Source organism: Panthera pardus, unplaced genomic scaffold (assembly GCF_024362965.1).
Source record: "Panthera pardus isolate Hobbes unplaced genomic scaffold, ASM2436296v1 HiC_scaffold_6, whole genome shotgun sequence".
Lineage (NCBI taxonomy): Eukaryota > Metazoa > Chordata > Mammalia > Carnivora > Felidae > Panthera > Panthera pardus.
This window is the reverse complement of record NW_026526991.1, coordinates 103,947,404-103,962,131: the sequence shown is the minus strand read 5'-3', so window position 1 is coordinate 103,962,131 and position 14,728 is coordinate 103,947,404. Positions and strand designations below refer to the sequence as shown.

The window sequence follows — 14,728 nt, the reverse complement described above, 5'->3', positions numbered from 1 at the left end:
TTACCGTTTTAATCCTTCTAAGTATACAGTTCAGTTGTGTTAATTGCCTTTACAGTGTTCTACAACTATTGCCACTGTCAATTTCCATAATCATCCCAAACAGAACTTCTGTACACATTAAACAATAAATACCATTTCCCTCTCTCCTCAGCTCCCGGTAACCTCTGTTCTACTTTCTGTTGCTGTTGTTTTTGTTTTTGTTAAGGTTGTCTACTCAAGATACTTCATATAAGAGAATAAAACTTTTTAGATGTCTTGCTTTAGAGGTACCTGGGTGGCTCAGTCAGTTAAGTGTCCTACTCTTGATCTCAGCTGATGTCTTGATCTTAGGGTTGTGATTTCAAGCTCCACATTGGGCTTCGTGCCAGAAGTGGAGCCTACTTAAAATGAATGAAAAAATAGTAAGAAAGATTATTATTTAAAATAAAATAAATGTCTTGCTTTAAAATTGTTTCTAATTTTATATTGATGAAGGATGACAGCATGGAAGAGAAGCCATTAAAAATAAAAGGAAAAGACTCTTCAGAGAAGAAACGGAAACGGAAGCTAGAAAAAGTAGAACAGCTTTTTGGAGAAGGAAAACAGAAGTCCAAGGAGTTAAAGAAAATGGATAAACCTAAAAAGAAGAAATTAAAACTAAGTGCAGAAAAATCAAAGGAGCTGAATAAACTGGCCAAGAAACTGGCAAAAGAAGAAGAGAGAAAGAAGAAGAAGGAGAAGGCTGCTGCAGCCAAAGTTGACCTTGTGAAAGAGACTACTGAGAAGAAGAGAGAGAAAAAAGTGCTGGACATCCCCTCAAAGTACGACTGGTCAGGAGCGGAAGAGTCTGATGATGAAAATGCTGTGTGTGCAGCACAGAACTGCCAGAGGCCCTGCAAGGACAAGGTGAGCTCTTAACTATACGGTCACGTGGGAGAGAGGACAAGGAGCAGCAGTTCTCCAGACAGAAGTTTGATGAAATGAGAATCTGGTTTTGATTCTAGAATTTGGGCTTCCAACTTAATATGTTTTCTACAGTTTCTATAAACCGTTGTGAATTATGAGGCTGTTAGGTCAGTGTGCTTAATAGAAGAGATATTGTGCTTTAAAAATCAGGTACTTAGTGAACATAAAGAGACAAGAGCAGAGAGAAGCTATGTGATAACCCTGGGTAGCAGTGCATTTCATGTGGAGCTGGCATAGCAGTTTTGGTATAGTCTTTTGCCTTCCCTGTAGGGTGACTCAGAGAACTAAATACCTTGTCGGTTAGTCACAGTGGCCTGAAAACATTCTGGGCCAGTATTTTAAGAGCTCTGGAAAATTGCATTAAGATTTGTTCTAAAGACCTAAACTAAGGGGTTAAATCTTCCCGTTTGGTCTGTGTCTTACCAACACTCAGGCCTGTGTGCATTCTTCTGAATGGAGTAAGAGTTTTTCAAATACCTTGTGAAGAAATAATTAAGATCTTTAAAGGTATTATTTTAAAAATTTCAGTATATTAATTATCTGATGGCCATTCTTTAAGTAATATTGATGTTATGAACTTCTGAGTAAGATGGATGGACTTTATGAAAAATCCCAGTTCATTCAATGACTGGAGGCATCTGTTATGGTTCCCATCAAGATTATTAGTAAATTCATAGTTTTTATTTGATAATGCTTATTATACCACTTGGTACTTAAAATTGTAATACCTCTTCAGTTTGAATATATGAACAGAGAATATAACTGCACCATTATTCCCTTACTTCCCTCCTCAGTCAGATTCTTGTTAGAGCTTGAAGAGGTCACCTTGTCCAGGCTCTTCATTTTACAAATGATGAAACCAGGACTCAGTGAAGATAAATGATGTGACCAAAGTCATAGAGCTAATTAGTGCAAAGCCAAACGTAGAACCATGGTTTCCTGGCTCCCAGACCAGGTTTTCTCCACTAATATCCCCCACCCCACCAATAATTAAGATGTAAGTACAAAAGCACATTCCAAAACTGAATGACACTTATATTTAAATTACACTTATTAAATGTTTTCCACTCATTTTTAGAAAATGAATATATATATGGTAAGACACATATCCCATAGTCTAACCTTCCAAGGACAATATCTACAAATATTTTACTGTGTTTCCTTCTAGTCTTTTTTTCTATATGGCTTATTTTATGTTATGTCATAAAACCTGTTCACTTTTGTATCTTTATTATATAAATGTTTCTGTTTTATGAATATTTTAAAACATTTTAGTAGTTACATTATATATGTGTGTATATTATTTTTCTTTCATTTTGAATTTATTCTCATCCGAATTTGTTTATTAAAGAAGCTGATGAAAGGTTAACTTTTTCTTTGGGTACTGAAGAAGTATTAGCAGCTCATGTTGGCAGAAGCTTCTCCCTTTTTTAAACTAATTTTATGGCAGTTTCAGGACTGGCAGCAAGATGGTGTTTCTTTTTTAAGCTTTCCTATCATCCTTCCTACAATGTTTATATCCATCACAAACTTTTTGCTTTCTGTTTTTTCACCTTTCCACCTAATAATCTTTCCCCTCTTCTGCTCAGCATCGTAAATATGGCTCAGGTCATCCATTATCTTCCTGTAGCATATAAACGTTACAAGCAGTTTTTTTTATCATCTGCTATAAAATTGTTAAATAATTTAACACATGCCCTGCTTACTCTCAGGGTTATGAGAATTAAGAGGAGATCATTTATATGAAAACACTTGTTAACCAAAATGCAGTATAAATGTTAAGGATGTAATGGTTATTTTTAAGTGAGCCCTGAGATTTGCTCCTAATGTTAAAGGTATTTTTTTTTTTTTTAAATCTGGAAAGTTGTCTTAATAGAACTGAGGGAGATTTAACTGCACATTCAGAGAAAATGTCTATTTCAAACTGTTAAAACACATACAAAGGTGAGGAAGGTGTGTCTTAACCTGTCATTAGTTTACATAAAAGAAACAGTAAATGTTGTAATTTTTTTAATTTTTTTAATTTTTTTTTTTTTTTTTTTTTTGAGAGAGGGATGGGGGTGGGGAGGTACGGCCTGAGAGAGAGGGAGACAGAAGATCCAAAGCAGGCTTTGTGCTGACAGCAGAGAGCCCGATGTAGGGCTCGAACTCATAAACAGTGAGATCATGACCTGAGCCAAAGTTGGACACATAACTGACTGAGTCACCCAGGCACCCCTAAATGTTGCATTTTTATAGTGTGTTTAATTTACTTTTTAAATAAATTTTTTAATAAAAATTTTTATATGTTTATTTTTGAGAGAGAGAGAGAGCATGAGCAAGGGAGGGGTAGAGAGAGAGGGAGACACAGAATCTGAAGCAGGCTTCAGGCTCTGAGGCATCAGCACTGGGCCCAGTTGCAGGGCTCTAACTCATGAACTGAGCCAAAGTCAGATGCTTAACTGACTGAACCACCCAGGTACCCCTAATGTGTTTAATTTTAAACAGAAATTATTTCAGATTGTAAACATTTTGCTCATCATTGCTGTTTTGCAATATTTATGGTTCTCCACGTTTGTTCTTGAAACTAGTTTTACTAAATAAGAGGTGTATTTCTTCAACTGCTTTGTAAAGAATTTTACAACTTTCTCCATTTGAAGTATAGTATTTTTCTAAGAAAACCAAATTAATGCGTGGCATAAAATGATGGTTAAAAAAGAAGAATGTTTTTAGAGAAGTCTGTGTTCTTTAAATATCACGAAGCAAAAAATAACTTCTAGCGTTTGTTCATATTTAGGTAAATGTACATTTACCATATTTCTAACCAATAATTACAATTACTTTTCCCCCACAATGTGCAGATTGAGAAAACTTTGAAGGGCTACCTAAACATACCTAGCCTCAATTTCAAGATGTTTTAGAAAGAGAAAAGAAAAATATTACCAGAATAATGGGAAAGGGTTTAAAAAAAAAAGTCTCTTTTCCACCATTATCAAATTAATTTCAAGGTGTAATTAATTTTAAAAATAATGAAAAAAAATAACTATTTTCAAAAAATTAGTTTTAAGGTTCGGAATCTTCTCCCTGAAGTCTGCCACTTTCATTCAGTCTTACTGATACCAAAAGTAAAAGAAGTTAACTTGAAAAGGAGCACATTCTTTAAGCTAACATTTAAGTAACCTTTTTTTTCCTGTATTAGAATATTTAATCATCTTATGAAAATAGACTTTTTTCCCCTTACCTTTTTTTACCTTTTTCCTGTGGGCCTTTTCCTTACCCATTACTATTTCCATAAGTTTTAGATGGTTAAATAGAGATGAAGTTGATAAACCTATGTCTCACTTTTACTCTTTGTCAGCCACTCTGATGTATTAAAAGATTTTCATAGGGTGCTATCTCAGCCAAAGTATTTGCCTTTCCATTATTAGTTCATATCTCTTTTTAAAAGCACAGGTAATCAAAGGTTGGATTACCCTCAACAAGTGGTGATGTGAGATTGGGTAACGAACTGTCCCAGTTTGCCTGGACTTTCCAGTTTTAGCATTGAAATTCCTATCTTGGGAAACACATCAATCTTGGGCTAAGAGAGCTGGCCACTTAATGTTAAGAGCATCAAAAAAATATACACAAGGATTCTGAACATTGTTCTCTTGTACTTCATTAAGTGAATTGTTTTAAATTTCGAATCTGGTTTTTGCAGGGAACCTTGGTGCAGTAGAGATTGAATGCCAAAATAACAAAAGCTTGGTCGGGTAACTAAGCTAAGACTATCACTAAATCACCAGGCTTTCTTTTTTCCCAGTGCAGTAATAAGGCCCTGTGAAGTGAACAAAATGAAATATGGTAAATATTTTTAAGTGTAAATATGAAACCGTATAGCAACACAGGAAATACTAAATTAACATTATTTCCTGTATTTAATGTATTTCTCTTTAAAAATTTCCCCCAATCCAACTGGTAATGTATTTGTACTATACTTTCAAATCTTTTATCAGTTAATATTTGAACAACTCACAGCTGTGAAGTTTTTTAATTATTTTTGTGATTTGATAAGTAAATCTCTTAAAACCAATGAAAGGGGAAGTGACTATTAGAGCCTAATGTGCGGAAAACCAAGTTCTGTGTTCTTGAGTTTTCAGCCTAGTACACAATCTGTTGCCCCTGTGTCAAATCTTCAGTTAATTCAGTTGAAATTCCAAACTTTGGTTTGCTTTATGACCCTATGGGCCTTTTCAAACAGAAGTAGAACTGGAATTGGATTGTTATTAGTACATGAACATGACAAAAAGATACTAGTAAGGGAAGGATTGTTTTTTCCCTGCTAGATTATTAGGGTAAATTGATATATAACCTGTAGGCTGAGATACAATCTGTGTACTGATAAATGTCTCAAGAAAAGTTTTATACTGTTTTGGAATGGTGGGAGAGCTAGGCTCTAGGAGTGGACCTCTAGCCAAAATCACAAAAGAGAATGTGTTCTCATCCTTACTTGAGACTGATAGATTTAATTTGGGGAAACCTGGAATGCAGTGCAGAATTAGATTTTTAAAAAGATAGGGCCACTTTTTCTTGGCAGGATATACTGATAAATTGGGAACTTTCTTATCCTATGGGTTAGCATGAATGGGGACTGGACTAGATTAAGAAGGTTGAAAGTAGGACTAGAGTTATCTACTGGTTCAGGGTGGCATCATAAACAGGGTAATATCTCCAATTTGGGCAGCCCAAAGAAACACAGATCATCTTCCCAGTTCTCGTTACCAGTGCCAAATAGCCAAAACACTTACCCCAAGTTACTTACCATCACATTAGCACTTTGTAAATCTTCATTGCTATAGTACCTATATGTTTAGTTTGTTGCAAAGAAGTCATTTATCTCCCTCTTTTGTCTTTCATATAGTAGTTTGCTGCAATAGGAACAGTTCAATTTTCTTTACTGCACTGACTTCAGAAACTAAATATTACATAAATAATTACAGAACAAAAACAGAATTTGTTTTAGGAAGGAATTGTTAAATTGCTCTGAATTTACCAGCAAGCAGTATCACAAAGTACTAGGAATGATCAAATTTAGAAAATATAAAAATTACCTAGAATCTGACTGAAAATATAAGCTCTGGTTTGTACCCCCAAGATATTCTGAGTCTGTAGGTTTGGGTTTGGGATGGGTCTCAGCCGTACTTTTAATGAACACAACAGGCAATTCTATGTAAATGGTCTACACGTTTTTGAGAAGCAGTGCTACAGGCAGTTATTTCAAAGTGCAAAATGGATCTTGTGTAAGATAGTATAATGAGTAGAGGCATGAAACTGTGATCTTGAAAGATGCCACTCGGTGAGCTAGCTGTTTTACCATACATTATTTCATTTAATCTTCTAAATAATCCTGTAAACAGAATATTATCTCCATTTTACAGATGAGGAAATTGAGCCTTACTGAGATTAAATTCTTTGCCTCAAATTGTACACATCAGAATTCAGAACTTGTGACTGAATTCAGTAATCTTTATTGTACACAGCACTGTCTCCTAATAACTAGAACTCTAGAATAGGAACAATGGAAGCAGAAAGATTCTTTTGACAAGTGATTTTTCCCATGCTTTATTACAACCCTAAAACCACTAACATGAGCATCATCATTTTGATAACTCTTCGAGTACTCGGAAACTAATTTAGAAACTACTCACTTTCCCTGAAACTCATTTACCTAGCCCAAACCTTCCTCCTCTGTTCTTTTCTCATAAACTTCACTGAGGTACCTCTTTGATCCCTTCATACTCCTTACTTTGCTCTGAAAACTGGCAAAGCTCATTGTAAGTGGCTTTGTAAGTTGCCAGTGAGATGATCCACTTTGTACTGGGGAGAGGAAGAGTAGCTCTTTTAATCTTAAAGGTTCTCATCTGCCATGACATCAGTTATAAAAACTACCACATTCACCCTCCAGATACAAAAACCCAAATCATCTTATTGTTAACTCCAGGCCCAAGGCTTAATAAAGTCACCAAACTACAGTCCCTTTCTAGCCTTCTATGATTACAATATCCTCTGAAGGGTCAAAGTTTGCCTGGCATCTGCCACTGACCTATCAGTTATACAGACTTGAATTTTAAACCCCAGAGTGATCTATTGACCTGTGACTTTGACTGTTTTAATTGGTTAATTTGTAAGATTTGACCTCTGATATTTGCTAACTTTTTATAGGGAGTTGTATTTGTAACGGAAGAAGAGAAGAATAAAAAATATTAGTTTTAAAAGTGGCCTATGTGACTGCTTTTCTAAAAAGGTATTTAATGCTCTTAGTACTTTGGCTTATCTCTTTGAAATAAAGCTAATACACAGGATTGCCTTCACATTGTTGTACTCTTCCTTTCTTGATTGATAATTGCATTGTCTTAGCGTCTAGAAATTGTTAATATTAGCTAAAACTACTTGGCTGCTCTATTAGAAGTTCCTTTTTTGTCAAGTTTTTCTCAAACATGTTTCTGCCTCAAAAGGATCCCTGGGTATTTATGAGGTAATGGAGTACCTAAGAGGCCTAATTTTGTGGACATACTGTGGTAAAATATAATTTGGGGATATTAACTTCCCAGCTTCTTTCTTTAAAAAGTAACCCCATAAAAAGTCATTGTCTGTCTCTGGACATCCCAGTTATTTGCTATCATTTAAGCCAAGAAAGCTCTTTGGTTTGCTTTTTTTTTTTTCTAGGCTTAATGTTTATGTAACCTAAACATTCCTCAATCTTGTCTCCTACAGGTAGACTGGGTACAATGTGATGGTGGCTGTGATGAGTGGTTTCATCAAGTTTGTGTGGGTGTATCTCCAGAAATGGCTGAAAATGAAGATTACATCTGTATAAACTGTGCAAAGAAGCAAGGGCCAGGTAGCCCAGGTCAAGCACCACCTCCTTCCTTCATAATGAGCTACAAACTACCAATGGAGGATCTTAAGGAGACCAGTTAGCAGTTGCTGGGTTAGTTTGGGACATGGGGGGAAATGGACCACATTGAGACCTTAGTCATCAAGTAGAGTGGTTTAGATCCACTCAGAATGTTGCTTCCAAAGACAAATGGCCTTCAGAGAAAGTCCTCTTAGCGGACTTCCTCTTTGCATGGACTGTGTGACCTACATTCTCTTCAACACATCTATGCAGAGGGTGTCTTTGGTACAGCAGCCAGTATTTCAGTTTATGTCTCCTCTGAGTACGGTATGTTACTTTACAGCCAGACATTTGATTGAGCTCTAGAGTGGCTGGTTGGCATTAATACATTGGTATGTTAGCAGGGCATGTAGGATGTGGCTTATGGCCAGTTGATACTAGTTAGAGGTTTACAACCTAGAGGCAGTACTGTCTGGAGGTGCTGACTACTTGGCTCTCCTTAGGACAGTTGGACAGGAGTGAGAGTACCACTCTCCTTCCACTGTTACCTGGCATGTAATGCCCTACGGATATAGCCATGGGAGCAACAGGGCCAAAGTTACTCCTGTTAGTAGTCATGGGATAGTAGCACAGTCTAGACCCCAGCTACTTGTGTGTGTTTGTACCAAGAAGAAAACCCCAAATGAGAGGCAGATCACCTTATCTTCCTAAGGAGGAGTGTGTCATCTAGTTCAGAAGTCTGACTAGATTGGATTCTGGGAAGAAGAGCTTTTCTTATTTCAAGGCAAGGAGCCCTTTTTTTTTTGGCTTTGAGAAGTCTTGCTGTCTTGGGTCTGCATTTTAGAGACGAGCAGGTACATGGATCCAGGCTCCTGCAAAAGAAAAGAAGACAAGTCAGAATGTTTTACTGAGACCCAGTGATGCATGCTTTTCGGGGAAACCTTCATTTACAAGTATACCAGACCACCAGGCTTCAGGCATGGCCATGAGCAAGACCAGCAAATAACAGCTTTTTGCCTTGCAGCCCTGACCCCGATGTCTGCTGTTTCCAACACTGGCAATTTCTGATACTGGCCCACAGCAGATGCTGTTGAATAACACCCTGGCTTCATCAGAGGATATGGGGTTGTAGCACCTCCGGGTGATAAAGTTGTTTTAGTAAATCCATTTTTAAAAAAAGAAAAAAGGACTTGTTTTTACTTTTTTCTAAATGTCTCTGACTACTGACTGTTCTATAAATAGATTATTTTTCCTTTTTTAATATACATATATGGATATATAAATATATATATTTACTGTTACCAGCAGCATATGACAGAATTTTCAGCATCAAAAATCCATTTGGGGGCTTGCTTTCTCTTTTTGCTTTTTAATAAAGAAACCCCATTCCTTCCTTGTAGTACAAGGAGTTAGCACTTCCTTCTCCATCCTAGCCTGACCACATCTTCCATCTTGTTTTTATTCATAGATCATTGTATTTCCTTTGTGTTGTTGGAACTTGTCCCTGTCTATTGGGAAACTTGGTCTTACTATTTCTGTGATGGCTGGTTTGTTTTGTTTTTGTATGTGAATGTTTGAAACTATGGTGCTGTGCCCTCTTCCCTCCTGTTGTGCTCTCTATTGTTAAGGTGTTAGGTAAGCTGTATGGAAACTTTTATTAGAAGGGGACTAATTTTTTTTAAAGGACAAAGAAACAACCCCAAAAAACTAAAAATAGTGTTTTGTCTTCACTATGCCGTGTCCCTTTATTTTGTTTAAAAATCTGTGGTTTGGCTTAATTTATCAGTTTTCTTTTTAAAAGGGGGGAGCAGGGTGGGCCTAGAGAACAGCTTATAATCTCCTGTTCCCTTTTTGTCCCAGTCTCTTTTAAAGAAATGTCTTCTAGTAACTAGAAGTGAAATGTACTGTCCAGTTACAGTTTGAGTGGGTATGAGATTTAACTCAAAAGGCATCTTGCTAAAAAAACAAAACAACAAAAAAAAAAACAAAAACTTTTCCTGTAAAACCCAGTTTCTGTAAATGCTTTCTCTATGGTTCAAACTACCTAATTTTTAGTCTTCCCTTAATATTGCATAACATTTTTAGTGTTTTGACCTGTTACAAGGGTCATAAGCATCACTCTGCATGATCTCAAGTGTGTATATGATTTAAGATTTCAAGGGATATTACAAGGTAACTTTTAACCAATTTCATAAATTTTAATTTTGCCAGTCTATAAAGATATTATTACCTAAGAATTTTATCTGGTTGATGTTATAAAAGAAAGCACAATATTTTTTGCCTTTCGTCTTCTCTGCAAAGATCTTCAAATACTTTTGGGTTAAAAATTGAATGCAGTTTTAAGTGATGGCTGCCTTGGTGGAAAACATTTAAAAATAGTTTATCTTTTCTTCCTAGTCACCCATTAACTTTACTCAGCCATCAGTGGAAGGGCATGAGGATGCTGAGAAAGATAGTTAAGTTGGTGCTCTGCTTCTTGGAGTATGGTGGGTGGATGCAGGTGGCTGTTGAGGAAATAATTTATGTCCTTAATACAGTATTTACCAGCTGGAGATCTGAGAGAAAAATGCAAGACAGTCTTCAACTATGAGTAGCTCCCTGTTTATCTTCTGTTTTGAAACTTAAATATTTATCATTCAGTTGATTTGGTGGGATTTTCTGTATTTATTTGAAAGTCACAGAGGATTTGGTCTGACTCGACCAAAGGCTGAGAAGAACAGATGAGAGACATTAGTTTAAAAAAGAGAGAGAGAAAAACGAACATATACAAGTCTATAATTTTGGAATTAATGAACTAAGATTCATCTATTTAAAGACATGCTGGTGTTCTAATATAAAATATTGTTTTCAGTTAGAGGAAATTACCTATTTACAACTTACTCCATTCTTCATTGTTGTAACATTTTATATTAAAATTTGATTTAAAATGTTCCTTTACTTTTCAGAGTTGCAAATTTTCACCATTGGTGTTTTAACTTCTGTGATAGTTCTTTCAAAGATATTTCTTACTATCTTCATTATAACTATGTTGGGGAAGGTTATAGAAAGAAAAATTTTAAAAATGCTACATAAGTCTTTAATATTCTCAAAGGGGTAGGTCAGTGGAACTATGCAAATTCCCAAGTTTACAAGTGCAACTATAGCATTAGTAGTAGTTAGCTTTCTTATTGGCAGAAGAGGGGACATTTTTTTCCCACAAATGTCTATTTTAGTTCCTGATAGTTATTGCAACAAAGCCATGTTGAGAGTTAGATGTTACACTCCCTTCCTAAGTTGCTGCAGACCACCTTTGCACTGCATGATTCAAATTTGTGCCTCAATAAAATTACAAATTACTCTATGTCATACTTTGAATAATTGAAAAGATAAGCATTAAATCTGTGATTGTCTACTATGTACTTTAATAATCAAAATCCTAGCAAAGCTAGCAGACCTGTAAGATTAGAACAGTTTTTACCTGTGCTTCAATTCTGTTCTTCTCTGCTTTTGTCTTTGGTGTCCAAGAAATGTCTGTTTATTTGTTTTTCTTAATTTTAACATTCTGGATGCAGTTGAGTGCACGTAAAAGAAACTCCCTGCTTGTCAGTATTTTAATTCTGTAGTACATTTGTATGAATATGAGCCAGAACTTAAAGTAGGGTGAAAGGAAAAACTGAGAAAGCCTTTCTTTCAAAGGATGAGACTATATCCTTTTTAAAGGAGAAAGTGACAATTTGGAGTGGGATTTAAAAATTGTAAATTGTGGAAAATTAAGCTGTTAAAGTCCCACATATAACCAGGTTCAATAAAGGTTTACATACGGAACTAGCTTCATATGTGTGTAGAAAGTTGCTTTTGCAGTAGGTCTGTTAAGTATAAATTTTAAAAAGCAGGCAATTGATTTGTCTTTCACCTTTTGAAACTCCTGCCCCCCCCCCTTTTTAAATTAAAGCATATCATTACTTCTTTGGATATGGATGTGCCGAATGATATTTACAGCATGAGAAGGAAACAATTGGATGTAAATCTATTTTGGAATTGCAGTCTTCTCTTGGCCTGGATCATATCCACTCACCACTATGCAATGGCTGATGTGCACTGGGAAAGGATGTGACGGGTGTAGATGTATCCAGCTTATTCTTACTTTTGCAATACTCCAAGATGTCTAAACAGGAATGTCTTTTGTAAACCTCAAGACCCTCTATTGATTATTCTCTTACATATTTATTTACTTGTTAGTGAGACACTTAAATATAATATGGACTCTGATTTACCAAGGTTTTTGGTGGTGCCTTATGAAAAGTATAACTTGTTTTCTTGTTTTTTGAGCATGTTTTCCATTTCTTTTGTTTTCTAAAAGAATATTAGATACGGTTATTTGCATTACATCTAAAAAATAAAAAAAAAAAAATTGTGTGTGTGTGCTCAGGTTCCCCCCTACTCTCTCATTTACATTGGTGTCAACTGTAAATGGTAACCAAGTAAAGGTAAATGTTGGTGTTGAGTATTGATGATCCTGAGGAAAACTGGCAGGTGCATGAGAGCTTTTCACCCGGGGTCAAAGCTGTTTCTGATACTGCAGTTGCTCTCTATAAAATCAAATACTGGCCTCAAGTAATTTGATCACTGGTGTGATTAGCCTATTACTGAGAATACTGTTTTCAGAAAGTGTGAAGTCGAAGAAGTGATCCCTGAAGATTTCACCTGTCCTGCTTTCAGCAAGAATCCAGCAATGATCTACAGCCATTTCCCCACCTTTGATTCTTGAGCACTTTGATCCTTGCAGCAAACCATAGCAGGGAAAATGAGGAAATACTTTATTTTGGCCTCATGCTTAAAACTAGTTCAAACTACAGCTTACTTCAGAGAAGTAAGTAGCGTTTTTTACTCATTGCCAAGGTTACCAGATCATGTGGGCATTGCTGGAAATGTTAAGATTCTGCTTTCGATGAAATTGGCCTCAAATATGAAGTATGTGACTGTGTATATATGTGTTGGTATGGAAGATTGGTGGGAACGAGGAGGGGGGAAATCTGGCTGTCTCTTAACTTGGAAAATAATCTTGCCAGCGAAAAAAAGACACCTGCAATTTCATACAGTGACAGATTCTTTAAAAATTGTGTGGGGTCCTCCCAGTTTAGATCAAATATTTCTTGGAGCCTTGGCATTGTAGTTGACATTAATAAATTGAAGGTCCAGAATCTTAGCCATTAGCCATGAATTGGGAAGTCACATACACAAGGAGATAAAATACAAAAGAACACAAAAATGTTACATAAATAAACTTAGAGGGATTTTGGAATTTCTGGATTCTTTTCACCTCTTCTTTAAAGACTTTCTACTCCGGTTTAGTAGCAAGAAAGATTTAATTAGCATTTCCATATATTGAAGTTCCATGAAATTTCTTTACCATAGATTTTCACTAACCTTGACTTTGGAGCTAGGTTGTGTGTCTTGTTAATGGGAAAAAAGGCAACACAGGAAGTCTTGAAAATGGCTTGGTAGGTCCAGCTGGTAACCCTTGTATTAAGGAACCCTGATGAGTTGCCAGGAATATAGAGATGAAGACAGAATTGTCTGTAGTTCACAAAAACAAGCAAATGAACAAAAACTTAAAAGCCCAGATGAGGACTTTAGGATTACATAAGGTAAAGAACATGGATTTAGGAATCAAATAACTAATGGGTTTTTAGCTCTATATTACCTATACTAGTGTTTTTGAGACTAAGTTTCCTACCTTGTGTGGGTTAGTTTGTGTGGATACAAAGTTATAGCCCTCTCCCCTCTAGAGAGGTAAGACCTAGATGATGATTTTTAAGAGTTTCCTATTAAAACTTTTATAGAATTTCTAGAGGAAGTAGTACAAGGATTTTGGACATGTAGTCCAAATCCCTGTTTAATGTTAGAAAAAGTCTACTCATTACTTCCAAGGCGGGACTGTACAGACTGTATTGAATATTCTGTTTTTTGAAAATGTAAGTATTGGTCACTAACTTACATATTAGAGCTTACCCATAGTCTTCCCTTCACTTGGGTCTGGATTTTGCAGAGTTCATCAAGCACTTTTATGTATGCCCCAAGACTAGCATCTCGTTCTGTCCAGTGCCCAACTGTGTGGAGGTAAGGTGAGTAGAAGACACATTTCGACAGACCTATTAGACTCCCTCCTCCTGAATTGGTATTTGATCTTAGTAATATTTTTCCACCACTCAAAGCAAAGACCCCTTCCCACTGAGACCAGTAGGCCACTCACAGGTCTTCAGTCTTAGTAGGCTACTTTAGTCCTCTCTGGCCTAACCATGCCATCCTCTCTACTTGGGGCTAAGCTTTGCTGAGACACAAAATGGAGTTTTATCGTTAAAACTTTTTGGAACCTAGAAGAGTTCAGGCATATCTAGGCTTGGTCAATGCTCAGCACTTCTGTTTGTTTTGTCATAGACCTGTGACTTCAGAATTCCAGTTGGAACATTTAAGGCTGGTTTAATTCACTTTGCTTCTCATCCCTGTAATTCACTGCTGCCATCTAAAATAGAAGTCCAGGGACACCTGGCTGCTCAATAAATCATGTGACTCGATCTCAGGGTCATGAGTTCAAGCCTCATGTGGAGCCTACTTACAATAAAGAATAAATAATAGATCAAAGCCCATCCAGTCATCCTTCCTCTCTCTTCGTATTCCAGCGTTACCACCTACTATCTCCAATTCATGTTCCTATTGTGCCCCTTCCTGCCCTTTTTTTTTTTTTTTTTTTTTTTTTTTTGCATTACAGAGGGGCGTCTGGCTGGCCCAGTCAGTAGACCATGCGGCTCTTGATCTCAGGGTTAAGTTTGAACCCCGTGTTGGGCAGAGATTACTTTAAATAAGTATACATTATAGAGACTTGCTTCCCTATTCCTTTGTGAACTTCTACTTTTTCATTAACTGGAACCTGGCTCTCAGCCGCACTTA

The 14,728-nt window shown here is 36.3% G+C and overlaps 1 protein-coding gene across 2 annotated transcripts in view; it reads left to right on the top strand.

Moving 5' to 3' along the window:
• The window catches only part of KDM5A (lysine demethylase 5A), a 97,469-nt gene extending 85,265 nt beyond the window's left edge, over window positions 1–12,204 (top strand). Inside the window, exons 27-28 of one of the 2 annotated variants that reach the window (XM_019464910.2) lie at window positions 475–885; window positions 7,678–12,204. In XM_019464910.2, the coding sequence (XP_019320455.2) occupies window positions 475–885; window positions 7,678–7,884 (618 nt within the window). In that variant the 3' untranslated portion in view covers window positions 7,885–12,204. Of the gene's footprint in view, window positions 1–474; window positions 886–1,739; window positions 1,943–7,677 lie in introns of those variants that run through there. The other variant, XM_053895828.1, reaches the window with a different exon arrangement.
• Window positions 12,205–14,728: the final 2,524 nt, after the last annotated feature.